Genomic DNA, 15,757 nt, shown 5'->3' with positions numbered 1-15,757 from the left:
CTAAAGCACAGATCATTTTGTTTATGCTTTCGCTGTTTCATCACGACTAGAAATGCAACTGTAACAATTATCTCACTATCACTATCCTCATTCATATTTTAAGAAGCTACAAATTATACAAAAATAAGCATATAAACCTGGAACACAAGTATTTACAGTCGTTGCTATGTACTCGTGTAGTTGCACTGGTGTAAACTGGCAGGTTTTTGTGGCCTGGTAAGACCATCCTGATGAAGTGAGCTCAACATTGTGTTTTGCTCTCTTTGTAAAATCCAATCGAGGCCAATCAGGGATCCACACCATAGCTGACAACGTAAGCAACCAGTCAGGGACTGCATTGTCGTTGATGACGTAAAATGCAGGCAGCAGCTTGCAGAACAGTGATAAAAAGTAAAAATAAAACTAATTAAACAAGAACAGAAGTATGCACTCGCATAGTTTCTTTAAAGAAAAGAAGTTTTTCGTTGTTCCTTCCTTCCTGAAAATGTTTCCCAGTCCTTTGTTACGCTGACTGGCTAAAGGAGTTTGTCAAGTTGAGTACTCCCACCAACTGAAAGTTTTTGGGGCTGCAGCGGGGCCCGACTGATACAGCAAGCAAAACAGAATGTTAAGCTCGCGTCATCATGATGGTTCTGACCAGGCTAGGTTTTCAGGACGTTGCAGAATGGTGCATTGCAAGTAGCTGCAGGTTTCAACTCGTCTTGTCATAAATCTTTGGTCTTAACTGCGCTTAAAGCTCATAAATGAACACATACACAAAAACTGAAATGTAAAAATGACAGTTTGCCATATCTTTGGGGTTAGGTGCCAGATTGTTTCTTGGCTTAGACCAGTAAATTTTTTGGCGTCTCTAATGGTTGCCAAGAAACAGTCTGGCACATACCCCCAAGAAAATGGCATGTTGTATCAAACTTAGCTTTTGGTATAAATTAAACAAATAAGATACTAATTAGTGACCTTTAAAGGTCCCAGTTGACAGATTTTGTTACCCCCTGTTTCTAATCTTTATGCTTAGCTAAGCTAACCTGCTGCTGGCTGTAACTTCATAATGAAGGTATACTACACAGGAATTGTTGTTAAACACAGCATTCAAACTTGGCCCCTCCCTTCCTACACTGCTTGTTTGTACACTGCAAGCTACTGTACTATTGCAGGATCACAAAACTGACTACGCTGACCGCCAGCACCAAACCGTCCAACGGAAAACAGACCTACTCCATGTCGCTCTTTAGCCCCACTCTCTCCTTCAGTGCTCACCTGCAGGAGTAAATGTGAAAGCCAACCCCAGAGTCACTCTCGTTTTGGAACACGCTTTGTCCCCTTGGTGGTTCCTCCCACTATATTTGCATTTTTTCCACACTGTGTCCCCAGTTTTCGCACACCGCCACACACTTCTAGTGGGCCATAAGTGATGACTGAGAGATTACTTGTGTTTCATACTACACATTGTTGTTTTCGGATAATCCCGCATAGTGTACCTCTAAGTGTACAGTAATTGGAGTGGTATCATCCTCTCATCTAACTCTTGGCAAGGAAGTGAATAGGCTTGTATCCCAAAATGTGTAACTACTCCTTTAACCTTTGCTTGTCTTTCTTTGCTCCTAACTTTCCTCGTCATCTCCTCTACCGTTCCTCACTAATGCGAGACACTTGAGTGGCATACGCTCCAAGTGATTAGCGAGGAATAATAATAGTTTTGGAGCTATCACCTTGCCCGTAGGTGTTGGAGGTGGAATAACTATTCGTGCTCTGTCACAGCATCTATTAGAAGCACTCTAGAAAAGCTGGTAGGCCCACTTATCACTGTAATAAATACTCAGAGAGCCGAGGGACGGTGGGGAGACAGAGGGGGAATGGAGAGTGAGAGATGAAGGAGACAAAGCTGATGAAGAGATGAGAAAGACTGCAGAGAGGGGCGGTAAGAGGAGCTGAGAAAGAGACAGACATGGAGGCAGAGGAGGGAAAGCAAAGAGTGGAAACTGTAATGAAATGAATACAGCAATATACAGAAGTGAGAAGATAGACAGTGACAGAGAGACATGTGAAGCTCTAGAGATCCCCTCGAGCAGACTACTCTGAAAGAGACCCCGCAGTTGTAACGTACATTTAATCTTTCTTTCCTATTCATTCTTCTTCTGCGGGATGTGGAGCGGTCACGGCTGCCAGCAGGGGCTTGGCAAACACAGAAGCTACAAGGCTGACGCAGCTTGGAGGATTGCTTCCTCCCAGTTCTGTTTTTTGTCTGGCCGACCATTTGTGTGAATTATGACCCAGCCCCCAGCAAGACACAGCAAACATCTGCTAGCTGATTGGCTCGTAAATCCACGCAGCACCTCAACACCCACCATCCATTGTGTTTGTCTGTAGTCAAATAGAAACAACAAGAGGCCCGTCTTGCCGGGCTTGTTCCAGGTCCCTGTGGTGATGACCAACAAAAGCCAGCCATAATGTGATTTGCTGTTTTGACTGCTGCTGCAATTAAGGCTGCTCTTGAAGCGTGTTTGGAAAATGTTAAAAAATAAATGTGATGCAGGAGATTTAGGTCAAGTCAGTAAGTGAGAATTTATCGTCTCGGTTTGAAGTTCAGCTCCACTTTTCGTCAAAAAAGATCAAACAGCAAAAACAAGTCCACCTTGTTTTAAGAAATACTTTGAGATTAGACTGAGGTTATTATACTCCTCTGACTTGCCGAGATTTTAAGAAAAACTGTGTATATTAATTTGTGCCAGTAGAATTGAAAATGTGTTTGGGAAAATGCACCAGTGTATGTGACATTCTGAGCATCAGCATCACCACAATTTCAACTTGTGCACTAAACACATCACAAAGGACCTCAATATTGCACTCAAGGATTTTTGGAGTCAATTGAAAGATAGTATTAGTCGAAAAGCGCACTTTAACATGCAATGATCGTTCTTTTTTCACTGGTGCCTTTTGTGTTCAGTTCAATGTTCAATTTGTTTGAAAAAGAATGTTGGTAATTAAAAACATAATTTCCTTTTTTCAAAATTCATCAAGCAATTTGTTGTTTCTCAGCAGTATACTGACAGCAGCAGAACGGCCAAACTGAGTACACTTTAGTATCTGTTTATTTATCGCAAGTAATATCACTGTTGTGATATTCTGCTATATTCTAGCTCATCATAGCTGCTTTGCACTGTATTTATGGAGTTAGGAATGTTAGCTGCAGTCTATTTTGCATGAGGGGCTGGCCAAGACTGCAGCATAAAAAGGTTGAAAACAGAAACAGAAAGAACAATATTTACAGGTAAAAATGCTAGAATCAGGCTAACAGTAAGTTAAGTGACAGTGACAATTAAAAATGCAGTAATTTACCAAAGAATTTACAATAGTCCTGAATGTTTCAGTCTATTAATCATATTGTTGTAAAGTAAATAATTTGTCAAAAAAATCATATGAAAGATTTATAGCTTTAACTCTGGATTTTTTCAAAAATTTCTGTCCATTGGAATGGTCGGTAGGTCAGTGGCAGATCAGTGTCACCGGAAAATATCTAGGGGAAATACTGTTTTGATTTAATTTCCTAATGATAAAATTAGCTCATTAAATCGATTCTGTCCACAGAATATCAACCTCTGGAGGTTTTTAACATACTGCTTTCTGGAGATACTTCCAAAACTGAGGATATTTTACATACATAATATAAATGTAATGTGTTTTCACAAGCATCACTTTTTAATTGATATAAGGTAACTACTCATAATAAATAAATTAACTCATGCTTTTGTTGAAAAAATATCTGTTTAGACTATTTATTGTGATTTTTTCAATTATGCGATTTCTATGTAAACAGTCTTCCTCCATTGGAATTTGGGTTGCAACAGTATGAGATTTTCACGATATAATCGTCTCAAAAAAGATCGCGGTTTCATGGTATCACAGTATTACAGAATTTATATTATTATCAATCAGAATGACCCTTAAAGGAATGAAAATGGTGGGTTATTGTTGGTTGAACAAACGTTTTATTACTATAACTGAAACTTGAAACCATTTTGTTAATTGCAGTGTGTGTAAAGAGTCTCTATTGAAAATAACTAAAATAAAAGGGGAGGTTCTCCATCCAGTTGCATTTCTTTCAATATCGTAGATAAGAAAATGTACACGGTATGATAACCGTCAACTTTTATATCACGGTATACCTCAAAACTGGTATATCACTACAACCCTAATCAGAATGGACAGATAAATAAGATGTAGTGACTTTTACCAAAACAAGCCATTGAGGGGCGAATGGGTGAACCTATTCCAGACGCGTGTTCTGGACTATGAATAACCCAATGTCCAGTGTGCGTTATCTCTTTGGGTTTGGCCATCCATTTATTCTAAATACAATTTACACATGCTCACCACAATACAGAAGAGCGAAAGCATTGTCCATATGTAATCATTACATACATTCAGCAAATTCAGTTCTACATGCCAAAACTTCCTGCTTTTTTACATGCTTCCAAAACACAGTCAAAAACTGTTTCCTTCCCGTTCCACACACCTGACTCCCATTACCTGAAGCTTACCTATATACACTTCACATAATGCATCACCATGGGTTCAATTTCATAAATGCATGTGTACACTTATATATTTACCTTGTTTAGAGGATAGAAAAAACAAGCACAAACTACATCATGGCTCCAGCAATATTTCATAAAGTATCCTAATCAATTTTATTTCTGGAAATGATTTATGAGTGCATTTAGAGTAGAAATCCACCATTACAGTATGGGTGTGTAACATAATTGAAGGGGTTAAACTACCCCTGCAGCAGATCTGGGGGCAGATAATATTCCAGCAGAGAAAGCACATGAAAAAAATGTACATTGCATAGAGAAGGGGAGGAATGTGAAGTTAATAGAGGTGACCAGCAGCCTCAAAGCAGGTTAATTTGTCCATGCCTCTACCATGTTTGCCACCCCTTGTCTTGTGATGCCTTGGGTTTATCAACAGATCTACAACTCCTCTGCTTGGACGCTGCACCTCTTAGCATTTATTGTTTTGGATGCCTGCCTTTAATTTAAGCTGAAGCCAAACAGCAACGCCGTCTCAAAGCACCCTTCTTGCCTGCCTCTACCTGCATCTCATTCAACTTTAACTGAATAATCTGCAAGAAACATGATCTTTTCTTTCTTGCAAATTTTGTGCATTCACAATACAAGCCACAAAAAGATCAGACACAATCTGCACGCACACTTTGGTGTAATCTCTGCCCTCTGCTAACTTTAAAGTCAGGCTAGTTAGGAGACTTAAAGCGGCTTAGAGTTGTTATGCAACACCTGCAGCCACTATTAGCCCTGTAAGCCAGAAAACACACTCTAACAAACGGTTAAACGACTCCAAAATAGAAATAAGAATCACACTTGGTGTAAAACCTTACTTAAAAATGAGCACCGCAACTTCCGAGACACCCTTGCTTTAATTCCAACTGCCATTACCCTTGCTGTATGTTTCAAAGTAATTACACAGGTGTGCTGTTACCTTTGACTCAGGTTGGCTGGGCACGGTAGCCTGTGGTCGGTGAAGGTCCCGGTTTTGTGGCTCATTCTCCTTCTCGCTGATTTCCGTCATTTCGTTTCAGAAAATGTTCCTTAACAGCAAAAGCGAAACAAACTGATAAGTCCACGGTGACAGAGGAATGGTGGCGGTGGCGGTGGTGGGAAACTACGCACGTACAGGTTTAAACATCGCTACAGTCCGAGGAGGTAGAGCTAGTTTCAACTGTCAAGTCATCTTTCACCGGTGTAAAACGGTATTCCGTCGAAAAAAATGCTTCTTAACTCTAATTTAAGACTCTAAATCAACGCAGAAACGAGTAACAATGATTAATTCACCGGGAGGAAATATCCAGTATCCCGCAGCCGTTAGATTTGTCCACTTCTCTCCGATGTCTCGAGCCTCTCTCATCCACCGGGGCACACACGCGCTCTTACAAGAACTTTGATTTCGCCGTGACTGAGTGCGAGGCTCGTTCTGATTGGTCCAGACGGCTCAAAATACATCAGAGGGGCCGGAGGAGCGTGTTCTGATTGGCTGAGAAGTGATGAGGCCGGGAGAAGTGGGCGGTGCAAGATTGAAGATGGATTTGTACAGTATGTAACTTTTGTGATGCAGCTCTGTAAATGTTTACATCTTTATTTTAAGGTATATAAATAATAAGATTCACATTTATATCGTACATATGTTTATTTCGCCAGTGAGCCTGTCTATTTAGTATATTTTGCTTTTTTCTACTGTTTGTATTTTGTTTGTGCTTTTAAACTGATGCTTAGGCTACGTATTATTTTGTTTTGTGTTTTTTTAATGATGCTTCTTGTTTTGCAATATTCCCTTTGCCTTTGTAACGACGCACATTTCTCTGCCATGGGACTAACAACAGGGTTATCTTGTCTTATCTTATCTTATCTTATCTTATCTTATCTTATCTTATCTTATCTTATCTTATGATGAATTAATGAATTAATTGCATAAAAGCAAATACATCCATTGTCTTTACTTGTTGTTATTTTTGGTTTATTCATCCTCGGCAAGCAAGCAAACAATAGTACAAAGAACTCATAAATGCTGCAACCGGAGGTAACAGTTCCACTTAATTCTCACAAAACAAACAACTAGCAAAAGAAAGAACTATCTAAATCTGGTAGGCACTTAACAGTAACTTCATGGACAGATTATGATACAATGGGCCCAGTGGGTGATCTTGTGTCTCCTCATAGTTGTTTTGTGTCTCTTTGTAGTCATTTTGTGACTTACTGAGGCAATTTTGTGTCTGTGCAAGATCATTTTTGACTTGTTTTTTGTTATTTTGTATCTCTTTGTTGCCGTTTTATGTCTCCTTGGTTGTTTTGTGTCTCCTTGTGGTTGTTTTGTGTCTCTTTGCAGTCATTGTGTGTCTCCTCATGGTTGTTCTGTGTCTCTGTTTTCATTTCGTGTCTCCTTGTGATTGTTTTGTGTCTCTTTGTGGTCATTGTGTGTCTCTTTGTTGTTTTGAGTCTCTCTGTGGTTGTTTTGCCCATTTGCGTAGTTGTCTCTTTGAAATTCCTTTGCATCTCTTTGCAGTGTTTTTCCATCTCTTTGTGATCATTTTGAGTCTCCTCCTGGATGGTACATGTTAATTTGAGTGACATTTCGCAGGTGAAGGCCAGGTGGGGGCCCTGACACTTTAGCCTACGCGTAAATCAAAGGATATAGCTGTTACTACTCTTTTTGGTGCTGAAATGAATCTAACAGTAGCTAAAAGCACACTGTAAAACATTAAAAACCAACAATGTTGGTGTGTAACACAATTGCCGAGAGCCACAGGCAACCAGACAGACACAACAGTCTACATAGAGCGCCAGCAGCCAAGCACGGGTGGCTGATTCAGCACCAAGGACAGCTCCTCTCTGCTTGCCCGCCTGCCTTTGTGTGTGCGTGAGAGACTATTTATCAGCCTTCCCTGCATGTTGTGTTTATTCTTAATCACTCCGTTTCTGTTGTTGTATCAACAGCCTGTGTGCAGTATGTGTCTTCCACCACCCTGCGCTAAATATAGAAACAACTTAGAACAAAGATGCTGACTACTATTTTTATTTCCTGCCTCTCACCCAGGCACATAATGTGACTTTAACAGGACAATTGTGGCGTGAGAAGTAACAAGGCAGACGGTGGAAAGTGAGCGTCTATTAAAATTCAGCCTTGGGCAATGGATATCAAAATACCACTTCATCCTTAAGCATGAGCAGAAATCTTTATATTCTACCTGCAATCAGCATATCATCATGGGAGTGTCACGAGTAAAATGCAAGCAGATCTTTCTTTCCTCTGTTGAGCGAGGTTTTTCCTCTCAGAGGCAGCTCTGTACACCATGTCCCAGTTTCTTTTTAGTGGCAGTTGTCTGAAACAATCATGGCTGGCCTTGAACAGGTTGACAAGCTGCTGCCATTATCCGTCAGTGAAACAATATCGTGTTGTGGTGCAACAGGTAATTATGTAAATGAAAGGCTGTATTATTATATCATAAATGCATGATAAAGCTGATGAGGACTTGTCAAGGGCTTCTCGGTGTAACTAGTGTCAGGGTGTGACCTTACTGCACATACATAAATATACATACTACATATAAATACTGTATTATACACTGTGTCGTAATGCTTTAAAGTGGTGCAGTTTTCTTTGCCTGTTATTGATCTAATTTGCTCTCATCTTGCATTCCTCTTATGCAAATCCCCCCCGTCGAGCAGATACCACACAATGTTTTAGTGATTATCTGTAGGGTGTTTTCAGATGTTGATGCCCGGTGGCCATTTGTGTATTATGCATGCAAGTTTCATAACTGCTGGTCGCTGAAAAACATCAAAAACAGCATCAATCTTTCACAACAAAACACATGGAAGACAGATAAAAAAGAAGGAAAAACAGCCGTATCCTTTTCTCTCATGTCATGTCGGAGCTCTAGCTGGTATCCATTTTGCAGCATCATCTTTTATTAACTGCTCGGGGGAACTTTTTTCGCTCTAGTTGCGATACGCTACCCTCCATCCACTCACTCCCTCACTCCCTCACTCGCTCTCTGTCTCTTTTATAACACACACACTCATACCACTCTGTTTGAAGGGCAGTACTCAAGGAAATGTTTCATTCTGAAGACATTTGCAAACAAAAATCAGCTGCATTTACACACCTGTCACCTGAAATCTATGTTGCACCATCCTCTGCACACAATCTACAGTACAGGATCATGCATTTGTGTGAGAGTGTGTGTGTGTGTTTACTGTATGTGTGTAAAGTTGAGCTGTAAGGAGCAAGCAAGGGGGATTAGGGTCCCGTCTCTGGAAGGCACATGACCTGATATGACTCCATTTAATCTCCCCATCCGCTCAAATTAGCATAACCCTATTCTCTCTACGCTTCCCCCATGTCAACAACTACTCCCTCTCTACGCTATCTATCCTCCATCCTCTTCTCCTCTGTCATTTTTAAAATCCATCACTCTGCACACTCCCTACTCGTTTTCGCTCGTTATCACTCGTCATCTATGCCAACTTTGTTTCTCATCTATTTCCAGAGGAAAAGGAGCCATATCGCAGCAGGCGGTCCAGGGAGACAGCTGACGTCAGCTGTTTCTCAGCGCAGGGTGGCCAGAGATTTTAGTTTGGGAGGCTTTGGTTTCAGCTCTGCCTGGTTTATCTGGAATCTGACAGGTTCCCATGCGGTGCTGCTTGGCCACAATTCAGCACAGATCCTTCTCCACAGTAATAATAGAGGAAGAGCTGGTGATGCTGACTATCTTAGATTTGTGAAACCTGTGCTTTAGCTGCATACATATACAGCTACTTTATCCACCATTATGATAATCATAAAACTATTACATAAACCAAACATCCCCTGAGTAACTTTGGTGGCTTGTTCTCATGCTGCAGCAGCACAATCCAAATGCTTTATCCTTCTTCATTTCCACTGAAAGGGACACGTTGGCCATAATTAGAAGATTATACTGGGAAATGACCTTGCTAATGCAAATGTTATCTCGCTATCATCTTATCCCCAACTTCTAAAGGAAGTACAGGAAAGTAAATGAAGTATGCACACATCTAACCCAGGGCTCGGGGATCTTCTCTGCATGGTGCCCAACAGATTTTTATTAAAGAAAAGTACATCGCAGATTTCATCTGGGGAACATTAAGTTGTGATAAATGCATCAGTTAGCTGCTGACCTTGTCGAACTAAATGTGTTATTGGTCTCAGAAGAAAAAAACAACTTCTTAAAATGCAACAAAGTGTGAAATGTAAAGGTAACTGTGGAAGTAAAGGTAATAATAGTAATTAAGTCAAAGTCTTTCATAATGTGCTAATTTCCATATACTGAGACTAAAAAGAACTACAGTGATGAGGGCAGCTTTGGCTCATATAACAAGTCAAACAGTTTGTTTGTGGCCATCAAGGATGGATGGATGAATGGATGGATGTTACATGACAAAACCAATGACTGAATTAATAAAAGAAAAATCTGATCATTATGTTCGTTACTTAATTCATTTAATGCACCCACAGTCTTGGGTTTTGGGTACGTCCTCAGGCTGTACTGAACAGAATAATCTAATATAAATGTGATACAGAACAATTGATTAAACCCTCAAACAAATCCATGTAAAATAATTAAACAAATAGAATGTGATTAGAAGCGATTATTATCTGTAACTTTCTGTCTAGTCGCAGTCTTCATGGGGAGTTGGTGGTTTAAAGAGAAATCACCACTCTTCGACATTAAAGTCTGTTTAGAGGTCTTGGGGAGTACGAGATACATGAGAAAAGCTGTATAAAGCTTTTTGTGGCTCCAGAGGGAGCTGTGTGAAATGATAAGTTGCCTCAAGTGATGTCACTTGAGTCAGTTGTGACTGAAGTTTGAAAATTAAAATAATCTAGGCCTGTAGATTTAGAAAGAAGTGAGTCAACCAGACCTCTGTAGTCCACTCCTCATTTCAGCTTCAGGCTAGCAGCTCAAAGCTACATTCACTGCTACAAGCATGATTTACACAGATCTCTAACCAAACTGTTGGCTGTTGACCCCATTGAGTCGCCAGTAGAAAATGTTGGTGTTTTACGTTTCCGAAACCACAGCTACGTTACATTTGTATGTTTCATCCGTATCATATCAACGTTTCTAAAGTGTAGTATATGCTCTGACTTCGTTATTGGGAGGTGGAGGGGCAATACATTCTCAACCCCTCCCAGTCATCACATATGGATGTTTGGTCATGGACTTTTCACGTCCAGATACAATGTGCAAGGTACCCAGAGTGTGTTGATTGTTGATGTTCTGGGACACCGTGTCAAGTTCTGTCTGTTACATGCATTGTCTTCTTTCAAAATACACTTCTGTTTCCATAGGCAATTTATTTTTTAGATACAGTCTCTTAAAATAAATGCACTATGTCGGTACAACAGCACAAATTGACGTTTTTTTCCTTCAACAGCTAACACACGTGGTTGGGTTTAGGAAAAAAGAACAGGGTTTGTCTTTACAATCTTACGGGACACAAACACCGCTCTTTTGGGTAAAAGTCGATGTTTGTTGGACCCATCCACGACCCCTCCCGCCAACCCTACTCGGACTTTCGCCACCCTAACTTTTGTTCTTGTCCCTCAATATTTGCCCCTGAAACCGCTGGCCACTGTTAAACTGTAACAGTAACGTCGACGTTAAAGGCCGGCTTTTTTCGATGGTTCCTGACACCGGAAGTCACTGTCTAAGCACCAAATTTCGAGGACTTCGTAGTGAGACGGGGTTGGAAAGGGATGGTAGATGGTGTAACACCCAGGGGAGACACTTGGCAAGCTGCAGACCACTGTTCAAGTCCAATAAAAAAAATTTTTTTTAATGAGGCTTTGCTACGGTTTCAGCAGCTTTTTCGCCACCAAACGTGAGGCGGTTATTAGCAACCCATCACTGTGTTTCCACCGGGGATAGTGCCATGAAAGGCACTTATTTTTTACCAAGGCATTGCGGCATTTCCTGCCAGTAGTGGCCACAAAAAGCTGTTTTTTTATTGAGACATCCCTGTGCTTCCTGCAGGGATAGTGCCATGAAAGGGGATTGTTTTACTGAGACCATGCTGTGTTTCCAGCTGGAATTGCACCACCAAAACTGGTTATTTAAAGCCAAAACATGATCTTTTCCTAACCATAACCAAGTGTTTTTTGTGCCTAAACCTAGGCACATGTAAACTGTGGTGAGGCTTCAACGTATCCCTTACGTAATAACAAATGTATCCATGGTTTTCAGAACATACAATGCCAAAATTTATTCTGGCTGTTGGCTTCGTGGGTCATGTAGGCTGCAGGTTTTGACACAGAACCAGAATGCAGGGAACATAAAAGACAATATCTCTGGTTCTGCTACATTAATGTTTCTAAAACTATCCATCGTGAGTGCGACAGTGTTATGGAAGTGCAATCCTAAATTGATGGAGCGCCCTGTCAAAGATCAAACTAAGCATGTGATTCAGCAGCTACATTCCAATGGATTCCTCTCAGTCTTGGTCATGTGTGCCAGACGCTCATAGCAGCACCCACATTTTCCTTATGTCACACACTGCATGATACAGATTGTTATTATAATCCTGAGTTGGCCATAACAACAGATTTTCAAGATCTTGGAGAGTGTGAGCTGGCCTGTGCAAAATCGGCCATGTCACTGCGGACAGTCGCCACATGTTATCTTGTGGTGTGCAGCGGGGTTTAGGATGCAAATCCTTTGCCTCCTGACTGAGCCTCGGAGCTGTCAGAGCCATTGTGATGTGAACTTTTGACTGGAATCTTGACAGATGTATGTGATCTTGTAGTTGTAGCTGGTTTCTGATAGAAATGCAAACAAGACTAGTCATTAAATGTGTGGTGGAGTATATGTACACCTGACATGCTGATATAATGTTCCTCTTTTTGTCTTTGCACAATGTAAAATGATATAAAATAACAATGTTGGGCACTCAGGCTCAGTAGGTTTCAAGGGCAACACGAATTTAAAGATTACTGAGACTCTGAATATGAGAGGAAAAAAGAAGAGAAACGACTTATCCTTGTCTCATGACGACAAAAACCTTCAAGTCACTCAGCCTCGCTCGAAGCTGTGAGCCCGCTAGGTGAAAAAAAGCATGTTATTTTAAAGATCCTTTTCTATTTAAATGAGAAAGCTTAATTTAAAGTCTTTGATGTAACGAACATGCACAGATCCCTGCTGTATCTGGGTCAAACGTTAACCTACTAATTCCTGATAGGAGACAAATCTCTTTCATGATGTAACAAGCAAACGTTTGCTCATGTGCGAAAGCTGCCTTGTTTTTTATTTATCACTTTGAAGAGTTTTTCACGGTGAGCCCGCTCCTTGTGGAATACATGGCCCACTTTTTCTCAGCATGGATCTGTTTGTGTGGTGGATCCATGTTGCTTTTTAAAAAAACTTTCAGACATTCGTGTGTTTCTGTATTTTCATGGCAAGACAGAGGCATTTTACACTGTGTCAGAATTTGATGACAATGTGCAAACTGAGTCTCCATTGTACAGCTAATGTTAGAGCCTCTCTACCAGGTTAGCTGTGAATTATGAAATATGCAAAGGTGTGAGATATTGCAGAAATAACTGCACAGGCAAGGCCTGCAGGGTGTCAGGAAAATATGAAGAGAGAGTTTAGTGCAAAAGAGATCAGAGTGAAGAAAGAGAGGGATAGAAATCCTGATTTCCATGGGGCCAGACCACAGGTGTATATTTTGGGGGAACAAAGGTGACACGTCTCCCTCAATATTCAGAACCAATGCATTCTTGTGTGCACCTCCCCAGAAATGGAACTATCCCTCAGTGGAAACAAAGCTTTTATTTAATTTAATTTCACATATAAGAAACAATAAATTGTGAAGACAATAAAGCCTTCACAAAATAGCATTTTAAGTTGTGATTTATCCTTTGGGGATTTATCCTGGCTTCATATGAGCAGAGGAAATCTCTGCTAATCTCTGAGCTAAATTATATGATATAAATTGCCATAGGCTTGTGCTAATGACGTTAGCATGTCATATTTGTTTGGATAACAAGTTTAGTATTAGACATTTGTTTTGTCAGTGAACCTTGTGAGTTGTAATGCAGCCGAATTTTGTAACATTACCTTTGTGAAATGTTGCTGTTGTTTTATATGAGAAGAGGAAAAGGTCGCTGGCCGCTAGGCTAATTTATACAATGTAAAATGCCCTAGGCTTGTGCTAATAACATTAGCATGTTGTATTTGTTTGGAAAACGTGTTTAGTATAAGACAGTTGTTCTGTCAGTGAACCTTGTGAGTTGTAATGGAGCCAAATTATGTATCGTTACCTTTGTTAAATGTTGCTGTTGTTCCTGGTTTTATACGAGAAGAGGAAAAGGTCGCTAGCTGCTAGGCTAATTTATACCATGTAAAATGTCATAGGCTCGTGCTAATCACGTTAGCATGTTGTATTTGTGGGGAAAATGTGTCCAGATAAAGACAAGTGTTTGTCTGTGAATGTTGCGACTTATAGTGAAGCTGATTTGTGTACTTGTGTTTGAAATTGTCTCTATTAAGCCATGTTTTGGGTGTGTTTTCAATCTACAGCACTTCACAGAAACTTCTGTCGCTGACTAGTGTTTTGGAGGTGGAGCTGCAGAGTGACACAGACACCACCGCCCAAGTATAAATGCTCACAACAGCATAGGTGGCGTGCGTAGGCTACGGCGTAGGCTTTGCCGCACAAGTATAAATCCCGCTTAACTGGTAGCCAGTGACACAGTAGCGGTGTTTGCTGATTTGAGAGTGAGACCAGGCTGTTAGGACACATGCATTTGTCTCCCCCAATAAAAACAAACAGACATAAAAGTAGCAGAGGACTTCTATTTTGACAAGATTAGACATTTGCACTATAAAATGATGCAAAAAACAAGGCACAAATCGGTGCATGAAAATTCACCAGAACGCAGGAAAAAACCTGTTTGATGCTCAAAATTCTCTGCCAGAGGACCCCAAACCACCTGTTTCATGTGTCCCCACCAATGTTGAGATGAAACCTACGCCCTTGAGCCAGACCTTTAACGTTTGCGAATTAATCTGCTTTTTAAAATCAGCCAAAACCCCCAAAGTCAAAGGAGATACTTCTTTTGTTTTGTTAAACAGCCATATATGGAAAGCAAAGTCACGTATTCCTAAAAACAGTAGCCTATGTTAAATAATATTTATGCACTGTAAGATCAGCACATTTCCCTGCAGTAAAAACTTACAAAATGCTGTGAACATAAAAGACAAGGTGTGAGTGTTACCTTTGAACAACAGATGCTAGCCTCTGACGGTGAGATAAATCAAAAGATCCAGTCTCCTGTGTGTCTGTGTTCTGGGGCTGAAGCAAACAGTGAGACGCAGTGGCAGGTGAAGCGATCACACCCACGCTTTAACCTCATTATGAGAAAATAAAATGATTATAACGTAATAACAACAACAAATGAAATCGTCTGACCTTAACCTGATTACATACAAATGATTCTGACCTGATTATAGTAAGGAAACATATTACGTGCTGCCTCTCACACTAAATAACATGCATCATTACACGCTCAGTGAGCAGTCAAAGATGAATATAATGTGGTTAACCAGGAGAACATGTGGCCTCTGTATACAAGACGCACCTCCCCTTATGTGTTATGTGTTTATACTGTACATATATGGGAGAAATCAGTCGGAGAGGCCTTGTGTTGTTGTGTTGTTTCAGGTTAGCAATGCCAGTAACACTTAACACTTAACATTATCAAAATGTAGATTCCATAATCTGCATGAGTACAGCCTCACAAGACGTGCACTAACATGTCAACACATTCTCACTTCGACCTCGTCACATATCGAAGTTTGGTCATGGACTTTCCACGTCCAGATACAATCTGAAAGGTACCCTGGGTGTGTTGGTTGTTGATGTTCTGGGACACTGGTCAAGTTTTGCCTGTTACATGCATTGTCTTCTTTCAAAATAAACACACTACGCCTTTACAACAATGCAACTAACAACTAACACATGTGGTTGGGTTTAGGATAAGAGAACAGGGTTTGGCTTATTTGCGTGTGTTTGTTGGACCCACCCAGGAAGCCTCCCGCCTGCCCTACTCGGACTTTTGCTGCCTTAACTTTCATTCTTGTCCTGCCATGGTTCCCCCTGATGCTGCCGGCCCAGTTAAACTATGACAGCAACCAGCCACATATCATGCCGACGTTAAAGGA

At 40.6% G+C, this 15,757-nt stretch overlaps 1 protein-coding gene across 1 annotated transcript in view; it reads right to left on the bottom strand.

The window, feature by feature from the left end:
* LOC126399877 (SH3 and cysteine-rich domain-containing protein 2-like) overlaps positions 1–5,914 on the bottom strand; it is a 46,316-nt gene extending 40,402 nt beyond the window's left edge. Inside the window, exon 1 of the mRNA XM_050060198.1 lies at positions 5,497–5,914. Within this exon, the coding sequence (XP_049916155.1) occupies positions 5,497–5,586 (90 nt within the window). The 5' untranslated portion in view covers positions 5,587–5,914. The remainder of the gene's footprint in view (positions 1–5,496) is intronic.
* Positions 5,915–15,757: the final 9,843 nt, after the last annotated feature.

This window comes from Epinephelus moara, chromosome 13, assembly GCF_006386435.1.
Source record: "Epinephelus moara isolate mb chromosome 13, YSFRI_EMoa_1.0, whole genome shotgun sequence".
Lineage (NCBI taxonomy): Eukaryota > Metazoa > Chordata > Actinopteri > Perciformes > Serranidae > Epinephelus > Epinephelus moara.
Note: the sequence above shows the minus strand (reverse complement) of the source record. Positions and strands in the feature narration are given on the sequence as shown.